At 30.4% G+C, this 19,243-nt stretch overlaps 2 protein-coding genes across 3 annotated transcripts; one reads left to right on the top strand and one right to left on the bottom strand.

Moving 5' to 3' along the window:
- Positions 1 to 11,060: 11,060 nt before the first annotated feature.
- Positions 11,061 to 14,999, top strand: TOM1 (tobamovirus multiplication 1). Of its 2 annotated transcripts, none has more exons than XM_022860349.2 (12): positions 11,061 to 11,219; positions 11,392 to 11,602; positions 12,015 to 12,105; positions 12,200 to 12,252; positions 12,609 to 12,674; positions 12,816 to 12,887; positions 13,085 to 13,157; positions 13,300 to 13,345; positions 13,441 to 13,504; positions 13,828 to 13,881; positions 14,718 to 14,795; positions 14,884 to 14,999. In XM_022860349.2, exons 1-12 carry the CDS (start codon positions 11,149 to 11,151, stop codon positions 14,974 to 14,976), a joined length of 972 nt encoding a protein of 323 aa, XP_022716084.2. In that variant the 5' UTR covers positions 11,061 to 11,148; the 3' UTR covers positions 14,977 to 14,999. The 2 variants fall into 2 exon arrangements, with proteins under 2 accessions (XP_022716084.2, XP_022716083.2); XM_022860348.2 differs by having other exon boundaries at positions 11,064 to 11,219; positions 12,578 to 12,670.
- A 484-nt stretch (positions 15,000 to 15,483) lies between these two features.
- On the bottom strand, positions 15,484 to 18,269 carry LOC111275181 (derlin-2.2-like). Its single transcript, XM_022860352.2, has 6 exons — positions 17,959 to 18,269; positions 17,414 to 17,513; positions 16,750 to 16,964; positions 16,563 to 16,646; positions 16,295 to 16,348; positions 15,484 to 15,894 (listed from the first exon to the last, which is right to left on the bottom strand). Exons 1-6 carry the CDS (start codon positions 18,055 to 18,057, stop codon positions 15,712 to 15,714), a joined length of 735 nt encoding a protein of 244 aa, XP_022716087.2. The 5' UTR covers positions 18,058 to 18,269; the 3' UTR covers positions 15,484 to 15,711.
- Positions 18,270 to 19,243: the final 974 nt, after the last annotated feature.

Below are 19,243 nucleotides of genomic sequence, written 5' to 3' on the forward strand. Positions count from 1 at the left end.
AATAAAACTCAAAATAACAAAAATAATAATATAAAAAAATTAAAAAATTTAAAACAATTACCTAAATCAGACCGGTCAACATCGGTCTGGGCTGCTCGGTGTTCAACGGTTCGATTCAATTGAACTAGATGAAGGGCGATTCGACGAGCGGTTCAGTTAAATCGGTTCAAGGTTGGCTGAAAGATGGGTCATCGGATCGAGTGCACGGACCTCGAGTTGGGTCGTGGGTCAACGCGAGGATCTTTGGTCCCAAAACGATGTCATTTTGGACTGCTATGCCTATATATAAACCAAGTTTTTTTTAGCTCATTTTTTCTCTTTCTCTAAAAAAAAACTTTGTTTTTTTCTCTCAACCAAAAATCCTTAACAGTCGACCGACAGCCAAAAGTTGGTCACCGATGATTGCATTTCTCCATCGATCACTGGTCATCGATGTGAAAAACCTTCAAAAACACTCGAAAGCTTCCTTTCTTCATCTTTTTTCCAAATTCGGTGTCCCTTTTACCAGAAATAACCTCAAACGACATAGATCAAGGTTTAAAGCTTTGATCTTCTTTTTTTTTCTTTTATTTTTGTTTTATAAACTAAAACTAATAATTTTTTTTTTCGTTTTTGCAGGTAGCTTGGCATTGATAGTTCCTCTCTATGAGGAAGACTGCATTTATTTTTTTTTATTGTCAATTTGTAAGGGGACTGGGTACTAGGCGAGGTAAAAATGATCATTTGGTGAGTAGTTTTGGTGGAGCTGTGGTCTAATGGGAGTGGGTGCTGGGTCGAGGGGTTTTATGTACGAGGTGTGGTATTAGTGGTGTTTGTGTATGAGTGAAGGGAAAAGGATAGTGTTAAAGCTCGAAACAAAAAGGTGCTATGGGGTTCTAAGTGTTGTAAGGTGAAGCTGTAGAGGTAAAAATGACTGGTGTTCCAAAGTCCTTTAGGGTAGAAATGGGTGTGGGGTTTTCTGGTTGTGGCTAGATGGGGTTTTTTGGCCTGTCTAAAGATGGCTGAGTTTTTTAGCATAGGAACCTAAGATTTGAGAGAAGTCTGGTACCTTAAAAGGGTTGGCCTTCTAGATGTCTAGGGCTATGGCTTTGGTAAACATAGGGTGAACAGGGTTTACAAGGTATAGGTGTCAGCAGGGTATGGCTGAGGTTACAAAAGAGCATGGTGGCTACAGAGGTAGGTGGCCAATGATGCCATGCAAGGCACTACTGCCACCTCTGTCTTTTTTAAAAAAAATATATTCTTTTTTTTGTAATTTTTATTTATTTTTTTGTATTATATTTTTTTAATGTTAATTAATAAATGATATTTGATAAATAAAAACAAAAGTAAAAATAAAACAAAAACAGTGGGCTCAGGCCCAAAAAAGAAATTGAACTTTGACTCGTGAGCTCAATAAAACCTAAAAACTTAAACAGAGATCTGGATAAATTTAATGTCTATAACTGCCCCTTTTTGTGTATTACTGAGAATCAGGAATAAGATAAAGACAAAAACAATAATTTTGTCCAAAAACAAATCGAAGATTTTTCAAAAGGTTTTTTTGGTATTTTTTTATTTTTTTTTAGGATTAAAATCACAAGTCAAGTAATAAAGAAAACAATTTGGACAATACCATAAGTCAAAAAATAAAGAACGATTAGGACAACACCATAAGTTGAGAAATAAAAAAAAATGACCGAAACAACACTGTAAGTCAAATAATAAAGAAAACGATTGGGATAATACTGCAAGTCCAGAAATAAAGAATTGATCGAGACAACACTGCTAGTCTAAAAATAAGAAAATGACAAAGACAATACCGTGAATCGATAAGTAAAATATCAATTGGAATAGTATTGTAAGTCAAAATTATACCTAGAGATCTTTGAAATTATACCTTAAGGTCTTAGAGATTGTGCCAAGAGGTTTTAGAGAATTATACCAAGAAGTCTTAAAGAATCGACTGAGACAATATCGTAATTCAAAAAATAAGAAAATGATAGGACAACACCGTAAGTCAAAAAATAAAGAATCGATCGGGCAATACTGCAAGTTGAAATTATGTCTAGAGGTCTTAAAAATTATGTCGGAGGTCTTAGAGATTGTGTCCGAAGGTTTTAGAGAATTATGCTTAGAGGTCTTAAAGAATCGATCGGGACAATATCGTAATTCAAAAAATAAAAAAATGACTGGGACAAAATCGCGAGTCGAAAAGTAAAGAATCGATTGGGACAATATCGTAAGTTGAAATTATGCCCAGAGGTCTTAGATTATGCTCGAAGGTCTTGGAGATTATGCCCGGAGGTCTTAGAGAATTATGCCCAAAAGTTTTAAAAAATCGACTGGAACAACATTGCAAGTCGAAATTATGCTCGGAGGTCTTAGATTATTATAAAATCTTTGAATGTTCCTCTAATCAAAAGTCGTGAAACTTTGAAATTTTTAAAATGTTTTTGCCTGGGGGTCTTTATAGATCATGCTCGAAGGTCTTATAAATTTCAAGATCTATGAATGCTCCTTTCAATCAGAGGTAATGAAACTTTGAAAATTTAAAAATCTTTTACCTGAAGGTCTTAGAAATTTTAAAATCTTTGAATGTCCTCCCAATCAAAGGTAATGGAACTTTGAAATTTTAAAAGTCTTTTTTAACATGGCTTTCGCTTGATCAAAGATTTTTAAGACTCTAAATGTCTTGTTTGAAGAAGGTTCTTCCTAAACAAGGCTTTGAAATCTTGATTGAAAATGGTTCCTCTTAAACAAAAGCTTTGAAATCTTGATTGAAAATGGTTCCTCTTAAACAGAGGCTTTAAAACTTTAAAAACTTGCCTTTTTTTTCTATCTTTTTTTTTTATATTTTTTCCTTTTTTGCTAATATTGATAAATACAATCATGATACAAATATTTATTTTCATCAAATGATGTTAATGTAAATGTTGATGTGAATGCAAATGTCGATATAAATGCAAGAATGCGAATGCTTGATGCAAATATAATTAACTTTTTCACAATGCAAATGACAATGTTCTTTTCATATAAATGCCCTTACAAATACCTTTTCTTAGGATGCAGATACCATGATACAAATACAAAATTTTCTTATGGTGTGAATACCAATGTCTTATACAAGTGCAAATGCAAGTGATACAAATACGAATGTCTTTCTTATGATACAGATGCAAGTGATGTAAATGTAAATGCAAATGTCCCTTTCATTATGCACAGGCAAATGATACAACTACAAATGTCTCTTTTTTTTTATTATTTTACAAGTCAAATGTCTTTCTCATGATGCAAGCAATGCAAATGCGAAGACTGTTTTTGCCCCTCTCTTTTTTAAGATGTTTGTTCAAATTTTTAATGTTTAACTTTCACAAAAAAATGATCTCAATATTATGTATAAAATGCTAAAATAATTTTTAAACTTTTTGAAAGTGATCATAAAATTACCCCACATAAAGTATCTTCACAATCAATGAGAAAATTTAAAACTCAAGACTTTCAAATCACTTGAAAATTGATGATTACTATTTGAAAAGCTTATGGATGGGTAATTGACAATGCAATTCTTTTCATTGGTGGGCATATCTCATGAAAGCTCGACAATGGTTGCAAGGACTTCTCTTAGGCTTACGAAAAAGATAACTTCCTAAAACACTTTTAAAAAAAATATATGATACTTCATTGTGTGTCATTGAAAAACCTTTAAAAACATTTGAATGCTTTCTTTCTTCATTCTTTTTTCAGATCTGATGTCTCTTTCATCGAAAACAGTCTCGATTGACGTAGATCAGGATTTAAAGCTTTGATCTTTTTTTTTTCTTTTGTTTTTGTTTTATAAACTAAAACTAATAATTTTTTTTTGTAAGTAGCTTGGCACTGATGGTTCGTCCCTACGGGGAGGACTGGGTTTATTTTTTTTTATCTATTTGGAAGGGGATTAGGTACTAGGCAAGGTAAAAATGGTCGTTGGGTGTGAAATCTCGATGGAGCCATGGTCTGGTGGGAATGGGTGCTGGGTCGAAAGGTCTGGTGTACGAGGCATGGTCTTAGAAGTGTTTGTGCGCAAGTGAAGGGAAAATGATAGTGTTGGGGCTTGAAACAAGAAGGTGCTGAAGGGCTCTAAGTGTTGCGAGGTGAAACTCTAGCAGTGAGAAAAACTAGTGTTTCAGAGTCCTCTGGCGCAGAAAAAAGTGTGGGGTTTTCTAATAGTGGCTAGATGGGGTTTTTTGGGCCTATCCGAATATGGTTGAATTTCTAAGCATGGGAGCCTGAAATTTGGGAGAAATCTGGTGCCTTAAAGGGGCTGACATTCTGGGTGTCTAGGGCTATGACTTTGGTAAATAGGGGGTGAATAGGGTTTGCACACTATGGGTGTCGATAGGGTATGACCAGGGCTACAAGGAAGCATGATGACTGCAGGGGTAGGTGGCTAGTGGGGTCGTGCAAGGCACCACTGTCACCTATGTCTTTTTTTTTCAAAATATATTCTTTTTTTTGTATTATCTTAATTTTTTTGTATTTTTATTGTACTTTTTTAATGCTATTAATAAATGATATTTGATAAATAAAAACAAAAGTAAAAATAAAACAAAAATAATGGGCTCGAGCCTGAAAAAGAAATCAGACTTTGACCTGTGAGCTCAATAAAACCTAAAAACTTAAATCGAGATCCGAACAAATTTAATGTCTATATATATTTGTCTACTTTGATCCGAAAGTTTTATATTTTTATCTCACAAAAGATATCAAAACATCTCACATCTTTGCTTATATATATCATAAAAATCCTCATAACATCCTAATGTGGAATTGGAGTTGCACAATTTTTTGTTGAAATTTTTTTTTTCATTGTGATTAAATTTTATTTAACTTTATATATAATTTAAAATTATTAAAATTTTAATCATAAATTTAGATAAAAATGCATTATTTATGTTTAGATAAAATAGTAAAAATTTTCACAACTTTTTAAATAGTTGAGAGGGCCTTTTTGTTGGTTATCACTTAAAATAATAAATCTTTTTTTATTTTAAAAAATATTCAAATGAATTTTTTTAATAAAAATATGCATTAATTATTCAATTAAATATTCAAATATTAGACGTTAATTATTCAAATAAACTATATAGAGCAAAATATGATTTCTTATAGCATTATAATTATTTTATAAAATGAAAAATTGTATTTAGTGCCAATCATCATATAATTTTTTAAATAAAGATTTTAATAATTTCATACACAAATTTTAATTAATCATCATTTTGTAAAAGAGAAGCATATGACAGGAAAAAGAAAAAAAAAAAAAAGCTATTATACAATTCTTTACTCGCACATCTCATTTTATTTAACTTTGAAATTATTGCACATTCTCGTATACATATTCCCAGATAATAATTAATACATATATAAATATTTAATACATATTTATAAAAGAATTTGGCTAATTTAAATTTTAAAAATTCTTTTATAATAATTTATCTGATTAGTTGTAATAGTTAAGCAAGATCAAATTAAAAAAAATTAAAAAGTTGAATTAATAATTATTGGGACATATTATTTGCATTAATCATTTGAATTGGGAAAATCAGAGAATTGAAAAAGCAAAAATCAAAGGAAAAACCGCCAAAACCGGCCGTGGCCATGAACACGTCATCGATGAGGCGGTGAAGAAGCTTGGCGGCACAAGCTGTTAGAATAGTGCTCCCACTCCATCTTCCTCCCATGATTGTGGGACCCCATCGCTCCGGAATCTCCTTAGAGCATAACTTCATCGACGACACGTGATCCCCTAATTCACTTACTCCACCCCATCCTTTAAAATATTATTATATTATACCATATCAAATACAATGTAATGCGCATATTTTAATTATTTTATTATTTATTTTAGCAAAACTGATCCACCAATTTTTTTTTTTTTCAATAACCCGATGAATAATTTTAAGTGTAGCTACAATTTGGTTATTTATAAATAGGTAAAATATTAGATGAGATATTGTTTTATATGTTTTGATTTTAACTTTAAATTTTAATCATAATTAAAATGATACTCATATTATCTTACAAAAAAATAAGATAAATTTCATCTAAATTTTTAAATTTTAAATATAATTCAATTCAAGTGTATTAGTTTAAAAAATGGATACCCCATCCCAAACTTTTTAATTAATAAAACAAGATATCTTTCTATTAGTTATTTCTTAATTATTTCGTTAATATCCTCATTAAAAGACTATTTTACCTCTAAAAAATTAATATTTTTAAATACTCACATAAATAATATTTTATAACATTAAATTTTTTTCTCAAAATAAATAAATTTTATTAATAATGTAAAAAATATTTTTAAATGCAAACATATGAAAAAAAAATTAAAATTATAAATATGCTAATATGTAAATATATGCATAACAAAATAAATATATTAAACATATAACAAATTTAACCAAATCTTTTTTTTCAACCATACCTTTTTTTCTTATTGTATGCTACATGTTCATTTTCTTTGAAATTTATTGCATGTTGAAAAATTGTTACATGTTTAATATATTCATTTTATTATTAATAATTACATATTAACACATTTATAATTATAAATTTTGTTTTTATATATTACACCTAAAAATCTTTTTTATATATTATAATATATTTTTACATTTTTAGAAAAAATAAAGATAATTTATTACAAAAAATTATTACTTTATGTGAGTATTTGAGAATATTAATTTTTCAAGAGTAAAATTGTTTTTTAATGAGATTGTTAATGAAATAATTAAGAGATACATGGTAGAAGGATCTCATTCTCCTATTAATTAAAAAGTTGGAGGTAGAATATTCATTATTAAAGTTAATGGACTTGAGTTGAATTATTTTTAAAACTTAAAGACATGGATAAAAGTTACCTAACAAAATAGTGTATGGTTATTTCACCCCAATTTCTTTTCAATACACCCAAAAAATTATATTACAAATTTAACCTTCAATTAAGTTACTTAAATACCCATTAGTCAATTACTTTTTTGTCTTTCACCCCTCATTCCAATTCATTTCCAAAAACTCTTAAAGGTTTTCAAAAATAAATGTTTGGAAGCATTTAACATCTTTCAAAAATGGACTAAATATGAAATCAAACGAAAAAGTGAAAAAAAAAAAAAAAAAACAATTTACCTTTGATTTTATGCTTTTTAATTTCAAATGGGAGAAATTTCCTTTAAATTTTGCTTGATTGGACTTAAAATTCTTTAAGATTTTCAGTTGGGAAGAGATAGAGAAGATGGGGTGTTTGAGTTTTTTGATAAATTTATTTTTTGGGTGTGGGGTGTATTGAGTAAAAAATTGGAGGTTAAAAGTAGAGGGATATGTTGTGTAATTGTTGGGGTACTCATAAAATATTATTCTACTTGGTATTGTGTTCAGGTTATTATCTAATGAATGAGATTTATTGTTTTAATTTATCTAATTTTTTATCATTGATAAATAAGTAAACATAAGATGAGAGAATATGTTATGTATTTTTATAATATAATTTAATTCATTAAACTATAGTCATAATTAATTAGATTTACATTTAATGCATGATTAATGTATGGATTATATATACTATTAATGCATCGGATAATGTCACATCATTAATGTGATGAATCGAATGATATCATCTTAAAATAAATGTACAAAAATTAATTTTTTTAAAAAAATTTACTCATTAATAAGATAATATTATTTGATTCACTAAGAGTAAATAAAATTTGTGCATTAATAATACATCAAATATAAACTATAATTAATATGATATCTGTATTATTCCATAAAACTTTTCATAATTTGCTTGGAATGGTTTTCATGTTATTATGAAATGATTTGGATTTTTTATAATATAAACTAATTTTTTATTCTACCATCAATTTGATCATATATGTAAAACTAAATACTTTTTAGCTCACAAATGTTATATTAACATTGACAATTGATCTATTAATAAAATGTTAGGTTTTTAATTTTAATAATCAAAATTCAATCTCTCATTATGTCAAGTATAAAAATGTTATATTAAAAATATTCATAGACATAAAATGTTTATAATATTAATAATATTAAGATTATTATGGATAAAATAACACTAATTCTAATTTTATCAAATTATATATTAATTTGTTGGTCATTGCTTTGACTTGTTATTAGTTTTTTTTTCTTAATGTATATTAGGAATTTATTTATTTATTATAATTTTAATTTTAATGATGATGTTATTTTATTAACAAATTTTAATATACTATTTTTAGACAGGTAAACAAATTCCTAAGATTGGTTCAAAAGCGTTATTTTTTTTTTTTTTGTATAAAAGAAAGGGTAGGAATATAATCTATACATATATGTAAAAGTTATGCCTCAAAAAAATTGTTCAACAACTCATTAATGTTATGAAAACAAATTATGGGGCAAATTTGAAAAGAAAAATATTAAAGCTTCTCTTCTATTTTCCTTCGTCCTATTATTTCGAGAAAATGATTGGACCTTGCTTTGTTTCCTTTATATTTATCTTAAACTTGTTTTCATCCTTTCAAACTCTCAATGCTTCTTGCTGCTCCATCAAAGGTAACCTTTTTTCATTTATTTTCCTTTCTGAACATGCTTAAAAAGCCAATCTTTCAACGATTTGCCCTAATTTTCAAAATGGGTTGTTTTAGTTTGCACCATATATGGTTTATATAGACCGAAAAAAATAGTGAAGGTTGCATTAGTTTGTTGATCTTTGATTTATGGGGTATATTTTATTTATTTATTAAATATGGGACAAGTTTATTAAGAGCAAGACCAGAATTTCTTCACTTTTCTTTTTCATGCCTTTTTTTTTTTCAATGGCTGCTTTTGTGTGAAATAATAATATATATTTTTTGGGTTTTTCATACAAGGTTCCCTCTAGTGAGGAACATCAGTGAACTTCCATAGGATAATTATGGAAAAGAAGGTTTATTCCACAAAAATGTTGCCAATTCACTTTTGCAAGGGTTGAAAGAAGTATGTGTGCACTTACTCCATTGAAAAACCTACTTCTCTTGACACTTTGAGATGTTTTTAGTAATACTAATTTTCTTGTATGAAAATGAATATCATATTATAAAAATGTTATAATTAATCATATAAAAATAGCTTAGAAATTTATATGGTTAAAAAAAGCCTTACATAATATACCAACCTTATTCAGATTTAGTTTGTGATGTTTCTTTTAATATATAATATTGCTTTTTGTAAATTTGGCTTTCAAATTTTCACAAGTAGTTATAAGTTATGCTTTTATATAATACGCAAATTGAAGATGTTGAATCTATTTCTATGTGTTAGATTTGATACATTTTTGGGTGTTCCTTAGGTTGAAGTTTGGTTTCAAACATTTGCTCCAAGATCGTGCACACCAAAGCATAGGTACTTTTGTTAATAAGTTTTTGTTGTTCTCAAAAGGAGTGGCATCTATATCTTGCCTCAAGTTCACATAAGTGCCTTGGAAAACCAGATGAGCACTTTATATTTTCAAATAGCCCATTTCATATTCCTATTAATGATGTTCACCAAGTAAACATTTCTTACATTATAAATGTGATGATGTGAATAAACATAGAAATTTTAAAAAAGAGACGGTTTTGACTTCGGGTCAGCCTTTAATAATATGATGTAGTTTTTTATCACTTTTTTAAAATTGTAAGAAGCTTGAATCAAGAAAACCCAACTATTTAGAAGAAAATCAATAGAGGAAGTTACATACAAAGCTATTAAATTTAAATAAGTTTCATCCACTTCTAGCCATCTATGTGGATGATTGAGAAATTCATCAACAATCCACATGAGCAGGTTGATCTTTACTTTCTTTACTCCTATACTATTTAAAATGTTAATGTGCCTCTTTATAATTGAGTGTCTAACCTTTTTAATGTTGGAAAACATTTTCACTATTGATGCAATATCAATTTGCTAAGTAGTTGCTATTGATTTGGAAGATTATTAAGGTTTTCAATTTAATTAGGTATGTCCACTAAATGCAAGTTTGGATGAAGTTGCATTTTAATAAATGTGTTAACACTCTACTATATTCTTTAGGTTGCTTATTTGGTGACTATAAGAATTACAAAATATTTAGTGAAAAGGAAAGAAAGACACCATGCACACATATAGCACTTGTGTGAATTTCATAAGTTACACACAAATATGACACTTTGATGTAGGTTGTAGATTATATTGTCCTTGCTAATTTATCATTTTGCACCTGCACTCCACTTTCTTAAATCTTTGACTTGCTTAGTTATTTGGTCTAGAGTCTTTGACTTTAGGTGTTATCTTATTGACAATTTTGAAAATGATAATTTAGTATATTAAGAAAAAAAATCCATAAAATATTTTCACGAATCTTTTCAGTAGGTCTCATTTTATTGTTATGTTTGACATTGAACAAAGTTTAAGGTAACACAATCATATTAAAAGTTAATGGTTCTTTACGTCAATTTTACAATTTTGATTGTCTACAAGACTAATTCTCATAAATGTTATTGTTCTGTGTGAATTTTAGTTAAAAACTCGGTATTGAGAAGCATTTGATGATCATATCCAAGCTTATGCTTTTGAGAAACCATTTATTAAGTTGAAAAATGTAGAAGGAGAACTTACAGTTAAATTTTTGCATAATTCAAATATAATTATGATACATCACTTTTTTGGCTGTAAGAGTGACATTGAATTTGTTAAGTATTTACTGTAAAAGATAATTACTCTTGAGACACTATGATTAATTTATAAAAAACTTAAATTTGATCATAAATTGAGTGATAAAATAAATAATTACTCAACTCTTTCTCTCTTATACATTATTCAATATTTAAATTATCAATCTATAATTTTAATTTACTTTTATAATTAAATTATAAATATATAATTTTATTTTACTTCTACTGCAAAGCGCAAACTTAAAATCTAATATCTTACAATTTATGACACCATAAAAATAAACATTACTTCTCCAAATTTATGACACATGGGAAAGCAGAGAAATGAAAATGTAACTATAAAAAACAAAGGAAAGATGGAAAAAGAAATGCAAATTGCAATTGCAACCACCACATTCGCTGATAAAACTCGTAGAAGCTTAGGTGAGACCCGAGAAGAGAGGAGAGCGACCCAAAGATGAAAACCCGAAAAAAGGCTTCATTACTGAAATTTGTTATTACCCTAGCTTCAACCCTTTGGACCGATTGGTAGATAGATTTAAATAATAGTAAAATAATAATAAATTTAAAAAAAATCCTCAAATTTTCTCTCTCTTCGTATCTCTCCCTCGCAGTTGTATTCTTTTCTTCCGTGTCTTGGCTTCTCAATTTTTCTTTTCTTTTTCTGCTCCCAGTTTTTTGTTTTCTTCTTCATTTGCAGTTTGGCTGAGGTGATTTTGACTTTCCTGGGAAAGCTCGGGGAAATAAGAGAAATGGTTAGAATGACGAAAATGCCACTGAGCTTAACTCCTATGGACCTTCCTGCTCTTGTGTCCGATTGGTGGGACGACATCAATGATTCGACTCAGTGGCAGGATGGCATCTTCTACACTCTTTGCGCCGCTTATGCCCTAGTTTCCTCCGTTGCCCTGGTTATCTTTCTTCCTCTTTTCAATTTTCAAGTTTTTATGCGTTTTTATTTGATTCTCTCAACTGTTCGAACTTTTTTTTTTTGCTTGGATCAGTGATAAGTAGAAGATTTGTTTTGAGTGCTGATTTTTATTTAAATTTTTTAGTTTTAGTAGATTTTAGTATTTTAGAAGTCAACATGATTTAGTTTGTTTAGATGTGACATTGTAATAACTGTCAACTTTTCTCCACAATTAATATATTGATTTCTCTTACATAAATGATTGGAGTAAACATTTGATGTTGAATTAAAGCTTTTAAATGTTAAGTTCACTGTAAATTTCATTGTTAATTATTTTGATTTCGAGAAATTTCTTCGTGGTATAATGATCTTAGATTCGTTTGTATGTAATGGTTTGTGTTTGTACTCTGCAGATACAATTAATAAGGATTGAATTGAGAGTGCCTGAATACGGTTGGACGACACAGAAGGTTTTCCATCTTATGAATTTCATTGTTAATGGAGGTGATATTCAAAGTCCTCAGAACATGTATATGTAGTTATTATGTTTAGGATATTCAGTTTGATTATTTGATTGTGAATTTTCTTGTTGTTGCAGTGCGTGCGATTGTTTTCGGGTTTCACAAACAAGTATTTGTATTGCATCCCAAGGTTAGTTTGCTATGGAATCGAGAAATATTGATTCATATACTAAAGTTCTTATTGTGTGACACAATGCTTGCATTGGGTTTTGAATTCAACAAGATTACTTTTTACATTTGGGCATGAAAAGCAAATTTGTTTCACTCTTTCTGCTCCACAATCTAGCTCTCTATTGTTTGAGTTTCTCAGAAAAATTAAGGCTTGTTGGGTAGCACAAGGGAAATAAAGGAGAATGCTATTTTGAGACAAAAATGGAGTATACAACTAACAAGTCGTTATGATCCAATTGAGACAAGGCTGTTATACTGACATGAGCTATTACGTCTTGAACTAGGTACTCACATTTGTACTGTCGGATCTTCCAGGCCTTCTGTTTTTCTCCACGTACACTTTACTTGTCCTGTTTTGGGCAGAGATTTATCGTCAGGCAGGTGACTTTTCTTAGTTGTTTTTGTGAAATGATGTGTCAAATTTGTCTGTGATCAATAGACCCGAGTTACAAACTTGTGCACTTGGTTCTTTCTTTTATTTCTGTGAGGAACTATGACATTTTACCTTGCTGCTATGAGCAGGCAAGAAGCTTACCAACGGATAAACTCAGAATTTTTTATATTTCAATCAATGGTGGTATTTACTTTATACAGGTACGCTCCAACTTGAATTCTCTTGTGCTGTTAACTTTGCATATTACCATTATTAATACCAGGTTAATCTCTGAAGGAAATTATTGTATCTGTTTATTTATTACTCTGTCGTGTTTTTATCTCAAAGTTTCCTGCCACTTTTAGCTATGACACATGCTTAATGCTTAAGTGAAGTTAATATGAAGTTTTAACTGCAGGTCTGCATTTGGGTATACCTCTGGAGAGATGACAACAGCGTAGTGGAATTCATTGGAAAAATATTTATTGCAGGTAATTGTTATAGTGAATCATCAAAACAAGTTTGACAAGGTTTGTATTTGGATGTTAGTCCTTTTTTGTAATAGAAATTTTATGCATGTTAAGTCTTCTTTTGTTTGACTGTGGCACTTATTTTCATTATTCTTTTCTCCAGTGGTGTCATTTATAGCTGCGTTAGGATTCTTGTTGTTTGGAGGAAGGTAATTGTGGTTTATTAACATAATATATATGGCTGTCGGGATTAGAGTTTGAATTTCTAAACATGCCCTAATCCTACTTACTCAACTCCTTCCAGATTGTTTTTCATGCTAAGATGCTTCCCTATTGAATCAAAAGGAAGAAGGAAGAAGCTTCATGAGGTATTTTCCTTCCTATATAGTTCACCTAGTAAATAACAATTCATTTCCAGTAAAATTCTAACATAGCATAAGTTTAATGTGCATTTCTATGTGCTATGTCACTGCTAATTGCTTGGTTTTTATACTTGGCATCATTCTGCGGAAATTACTTCAAACAAATTTGGATCTGTTCATGAATTTATTGAGAATATGTTCTTGAATAGAGTACAGCAACACCATATAGCCAGCTGTATGCAGTGGCAAAAGGCTTAGTTTGTTGTTGTAGGACTTTTTCAGCATTTAGTATTGTTTACTTGATGTCTTCCTTTTTTTTTTTTTGGTAGGTTGGATCTGTTACGGCCATTTGTTTCACCTGCTTCCTTATTAGGTGCTTTGTGGTAAGTTTTTCATTTTTTTACCAAACTTTGTGGTAGGTTTTAAAACTATATAATTTATTGGTTGAAGGGAATGTAGCACTTTGAAGTACAACTTATTTGGTATGTCTCTTGCATTTAACTCATACAGCAGTGTCTCTGTTCTCAACAGATGACAATCTATTTCATTATTATATCCTGAGGCAAATTAATAATTGGAATTCTTAAGCATGAATTTAGACATGCAACATCCTTCATATCAGAGAGAACCTCTGTGCGACATCCTTCATATCAGAGAGAACCTCTGTGAGATTTAGTTTGTATAGTATTTTTTTAAATTAAATAAAGTAAAAGACTTAAAGAATCTTTTCCTAGTAAAAACCCATACTTCATGAGTTTATTCCATTTGAATCAAAAGGAAGCTTTAACCTTTCCTGAAGTTTTCCTTTTCTCAACATTCTTGCTAATAATGACTAGAAGAGGCACACAGGAGTTGTAGTTTGCCTCTGGTTAAATACTCCCAGTAATAGCTGAATAGCTGAATGCAAGTCAAAAGTTAGGATTTGCCCTTGGAGAGAGAGGCATGAGCATATGCTTCACCTGAGTTCTCTCTTCCTGGGTTTCATCTTAGATTGTCCTAGCAAGGGAAATTGGTCAAGAAGTTGAATGATAGGAGTAATTTCTGGCTTTTGTAAAATGGTTTACAATGTTAGATGCCAATATTTGACCCAAACAAATTGAGCTTGACAATAGTTCAATAAGCCAACTCTTTTAATCAGCTGTTATATTGTGATGCTGCTTTCTTTATTTGGTCGCTAATATATCCTGCTGCTTTATTTGATTCATTTCTCTATATGCAGGTGGTTTTATCTGCTTTGGATTCAGATGCATCACTTGATGTTTTGGACCATCCAGTTTTGAACTTGATCTATTACATGGTATTTTACAAATCCTTTTTATTTGTAGTATCCGATTTTTCTCACTTTTATTTTCCTAAGCATGCAATTTCTATTGATCAAATTACAGCTGGTTGAGATCCTACCTTCAGCTCTAGTCTTGTATATCCTGCGTAAGCTGCCTCCAAAGAGAATATCTGCCCAATATCATCCTATCCGTTAGCTTGAATGCCTCTTTGTTCTAGGATTGTTTTTTTCCCTAGAAAAAATGGTTTTGGCATGGTTCAAAGGGTTAGTTACTGTTGGAGTTGAGTTAGGGAAGTGGAGCCAGAGAACAGTTCAGAAGTAGAACTGAAACAGCTTATGGCACAGGCAAAATCTTTTACATGTATATGATATAGCTATTTGCAGCTTTTGTAGGGGGAGATCATTGAATTGATTCCTTCATGGACTATTTGATCGAAGAGTTGGTTAATTAACACTCTTTGTGCATTATCTGTTGACAATTGGAAGAAAGAATTTTTTTCCCTTAGGTTCAATTTAGTAGTTGCTGCATCAGTTTGTTCTTTGAACATGATTGCTTGTTATACACACTTGGTCCAAGTGACATCGGTTTGATTTTTTTTCCCATTGGTGGTCATTGTGTTGTTGAGTTTTGTAGCTGCGTTTTTGGGCATTTATTTTAAGGGTAAGTTAAAGGGCATTCTAGACCAACCAAAAGCGCTCAGTCTAGGTATAAATTACAAAATTCCATCCCCAAATCCGCATAGCTTAGCAGCAGCGACATCAAATATACACAGCCAACCTCTAATGCAAAGAAGATATATTGTTCACACTAGCACGTAAGCTTGAACGCTTGAGAAATGGCCAACCACACTTTTTTGGGCCTTTGCTATGTCCAATCAGAGATAAATTCAACCTAAGCTACCCTCCGTTGGTCTCGTCTCCAAAGGGCAGATTAATCTCTGTGAAGTTCCTCTGCCGGTGGTGGGGCAAATCTCACATTTGCTGGCCGTGCTACCACTACAGCCTCATCTGCAAAAAACGCTTTAATAAAGGACGGAGTTTTTAGGGGTCTGCGACCAGTCATTCGCGGATATACGTCTTCAAGAAAATAGTATGCATGACCGGCTATCATTCCCTGGTTCAACAAAATATTTAGTAAAGTAACAATGATAAGCAACAAGACCCAAAAGTTAAACATGGCAACAGTGAGGATCTAAAGCATAAGTGAGACAAGAACAGGGGCCAATTTATAGGACCACTGCATAATTATAACGCAGTCCCACAGTCATTCCTAACAGATGAGACCAAACGACTTACTCCCCCACATTCCTCCCCTTTCCTTTTCCACACTAAATACAACAAGACCTCTCCAGCAGTGATGATATATGATGATTACAGAAAAGCTTAATTACACTAATATAGCTTCTTCACTCAGGTGAACATGCTATTGGATTTCAGAGATATGCAGAAAATTCATACAATAATAATATCCCAATAATTCAACGTTAAAGCGGGCTCTGTGAATGGATACGCACCAGGAGATCCACCCAAGCACTAGCGCCAACAAGGACAGAGAATCCCAAAAGCACCTGGAAGATAGAACGAAAAGAAGCCATTACACTCTACAACTAGGAGAAGTAGGATAAAACCCAAAAATGCAAAAAGAAGAATAAAACTTTTTCCCAATCGGAAAATCCACCATAACTACTTTTTCTTTCTTGGTCAAACCCTGTACATGCTTTGAAATAGAAGATACATATTCAACAACAATAAAAAAGGGATGGAATGAATAGAAGCACTCACCCAGGGCAAGTAAGCTGCTGTAAAGGTAAAAACACCCAGAAAACTCATATGTATAAAGGGATTCTGTTTGCTCCACACATAAACCTACAAGGTTTAGTAAAATAAGATGGATTCCAAAATGGCTACCAGAGAACTTAAACTACTAATAAAACATATTTTGCATGTAAACAAAGGCAGACAAACATACCATCATGAATGTCAATGAATTGCTTAGAAATATGATTTTGGCAAATGACTCTGACAGATAAGGTATCATTCCTCCAATAAGAACAATGCCAGTTAAGACAGAAGCTCCAAACAAGAGCATGTAAAAAAAATCTGCAGTCCTTCCCCTGAAAGAGTTCTCTTCAAGAAGTTTGCAGTAGCGAGCAAGAAAGAACATGTGAAACATGAAATCCAAATCTGGCATTATCAATGGATACCGTGTTAAAGGTGCTAAACAATTTGAGAATATTAGGTTCAATCATATTCTAATATGTCATGTAGACGTGCCTGGATAAGCATAAGCAATACCAATTTTAAAGATGTTTAATGCTATTGGTAGTGTAAATTCAGAAGAAAGTAAAAAAAATGGAGGGGGTATGGACTTGATTTTTGTCTTTAACCTCATTTCACTTTTATCTACAATTGCTCTATTCAAGCTTTTAAAAACAACTCAAATACACAACTGAATTTCCATGCTTTTGACTAAAAATTGAAGGGAGACATAAAGGAGCCAACTCTCGCTGTTTCATTAGGAAAATTCTACATCATGACCAATAACATGGAAAACATATTGCACTGCATCATTCCCAAGGCATAACAAACCAGAGATTTCATGAAATTCAGACATAAAAGCAAATGAAATTTACCCATCTTGCGGAAGTACAAGAAGTTGGTAATGAGGCGCCAGAATTGATACTGCTTAACCACCAGCTTAGGGTTCAAGTACAGATGATAAGGTGATATTATCTGCAAAGAGAAAACTAAATCAGATTAGCATAACAATCCCAAACATGTTCTAATTCTTCTCAAAATCAAGATGGGAAAACCAATCATACCCAATTGCCTATTATACAAAAAAAAAATATTTTTTTTTGTTCAGAAAGGAGTAACAAGCTAACGTTGAACTTTTCCTACCCAAATTCCCAACTTTCTCATGAAAGAAAATTTTGAAACATGAATGATAAACTGAAAAACCAAAGAACAAATCCAATGGAAATCACCGAATTTACAAAGTTGATATAAGCACAACTCAAATCAGCCTAAAACAATCATACCCATTTGCACAAAAATTTAAAAAGCATGCACTTATCATTGAAAATTGAAGAGATAATCACAATCTTATTGCCCAGATTGAGAAAATAACGCCAAAAAAAATTAAAAATATATAAAAATAAAAGAGAAATAGGCATACTTCGAGAGAGCAGCCAATAGTGGTAACTACGGCAGCTGTGAGATAAGAGCGGGTGATGATGGGCATTTGCTTATACCATTCTTCAACAGCTTGAGCCATTTTTTTTTTTTTTACAAAAAAAGCTCTTTGTTATTTCTATAATAATAATAAATTTGAGCCAAGATATTTGAAAGGCTAATTCAATAAAAATTTTATTTGATTTTTCTGGGTTTTGGGTTATTGAAGATCGAAACAAAGATCTTCTTGTTGGAAGAACCAAAAGTAAGAAATGTAGGAAGAAATAACATAGAAATTATAACAGACAAGAATTTGGCTTTGGTTGTACTTTGTGTTCTGTTTAATGACAAATCCAGGTGAATCAGAGCGCGCGTGGTGGGTACGAACCAATTGGATTCCTTAATAATAACAACAGTGAAATTAATTGATTTTAATATTTGATGAATTGTAGGGGTAGTTCAGCCTATCAATATCCATAAATTATCAACAGAATCAATTTTACGCATGGACATATTTGTTATTTTTCCCCATTTTCATGACTACTTTTTTATTTTCCTTTTTGATAAAATCTTCAGCTTCATCCATTGTTAAAAGATTATTGACAAAATTCACATTTAAACAAAAGAAAATGAGAATTGTTAATAGTTTCCACAAGCTTATGCTAGCTTCTGCTAGCATGGCTGACAATTTTTCATGCAGAAAACATGAGAATTTTCTTGGCAATTTCCATTCAAAAGTTACATAGGCAATCCCTTTTCATCTCATGTTAAAATCTTAATATTTGATTTTGAGAAGATCAATTAAAATTAATCATAATTTTTCATTTATTATGTTATTTAAAATATGAAATACATATAAAAATAAGTATGTATTTAATACAGATATATATTTTTAATTTTTTTCATATATTTGAAATTTTTTAATTTGCATACTGACATTTATCACATGTGTCAAACATGAGTATTTTAAAAAAATTTAAACAATTAACATAATTCATTTAAGGTTTTATTAAACAAAAAAATTGAAAATGATAAAAAAAATTAAAAAGAGTACAATTGACTAAAAAAATATACTTTTAGCATTTGATTGGAATCTTGTTGAGAAAAGAAGAAAATTAATTTATTTTTTAAAATATATATAAGTGTGATGCATAAATGTGATTTTATATTTATGACATATATATTATTTTTAAAGATTTATGATAATAATTATGAATATAATAAATAATAATATAAATAATTTCTCTTAAATTACAATACATAAAATTAGATTAAAGATAAAAATTAAA

The sequence above is a fragment of the Durio zibethinus genome, chromosome 26, assembly GCF_047325235.1.
Source record: "Durio zibethinus cultivar Kanyao isolate XHJ-2024 chromosome 26, ASM4732523v1, whole genome shotgun sequence".
In the NCBI taxonomy this organism is placed as follows: domain Eukaryota; kingdom Viridiplantae; phylum Streptophyta; class Magnoliopsida; order Malvales; family Malvaceae; genus Durio; species Durio zibethinus.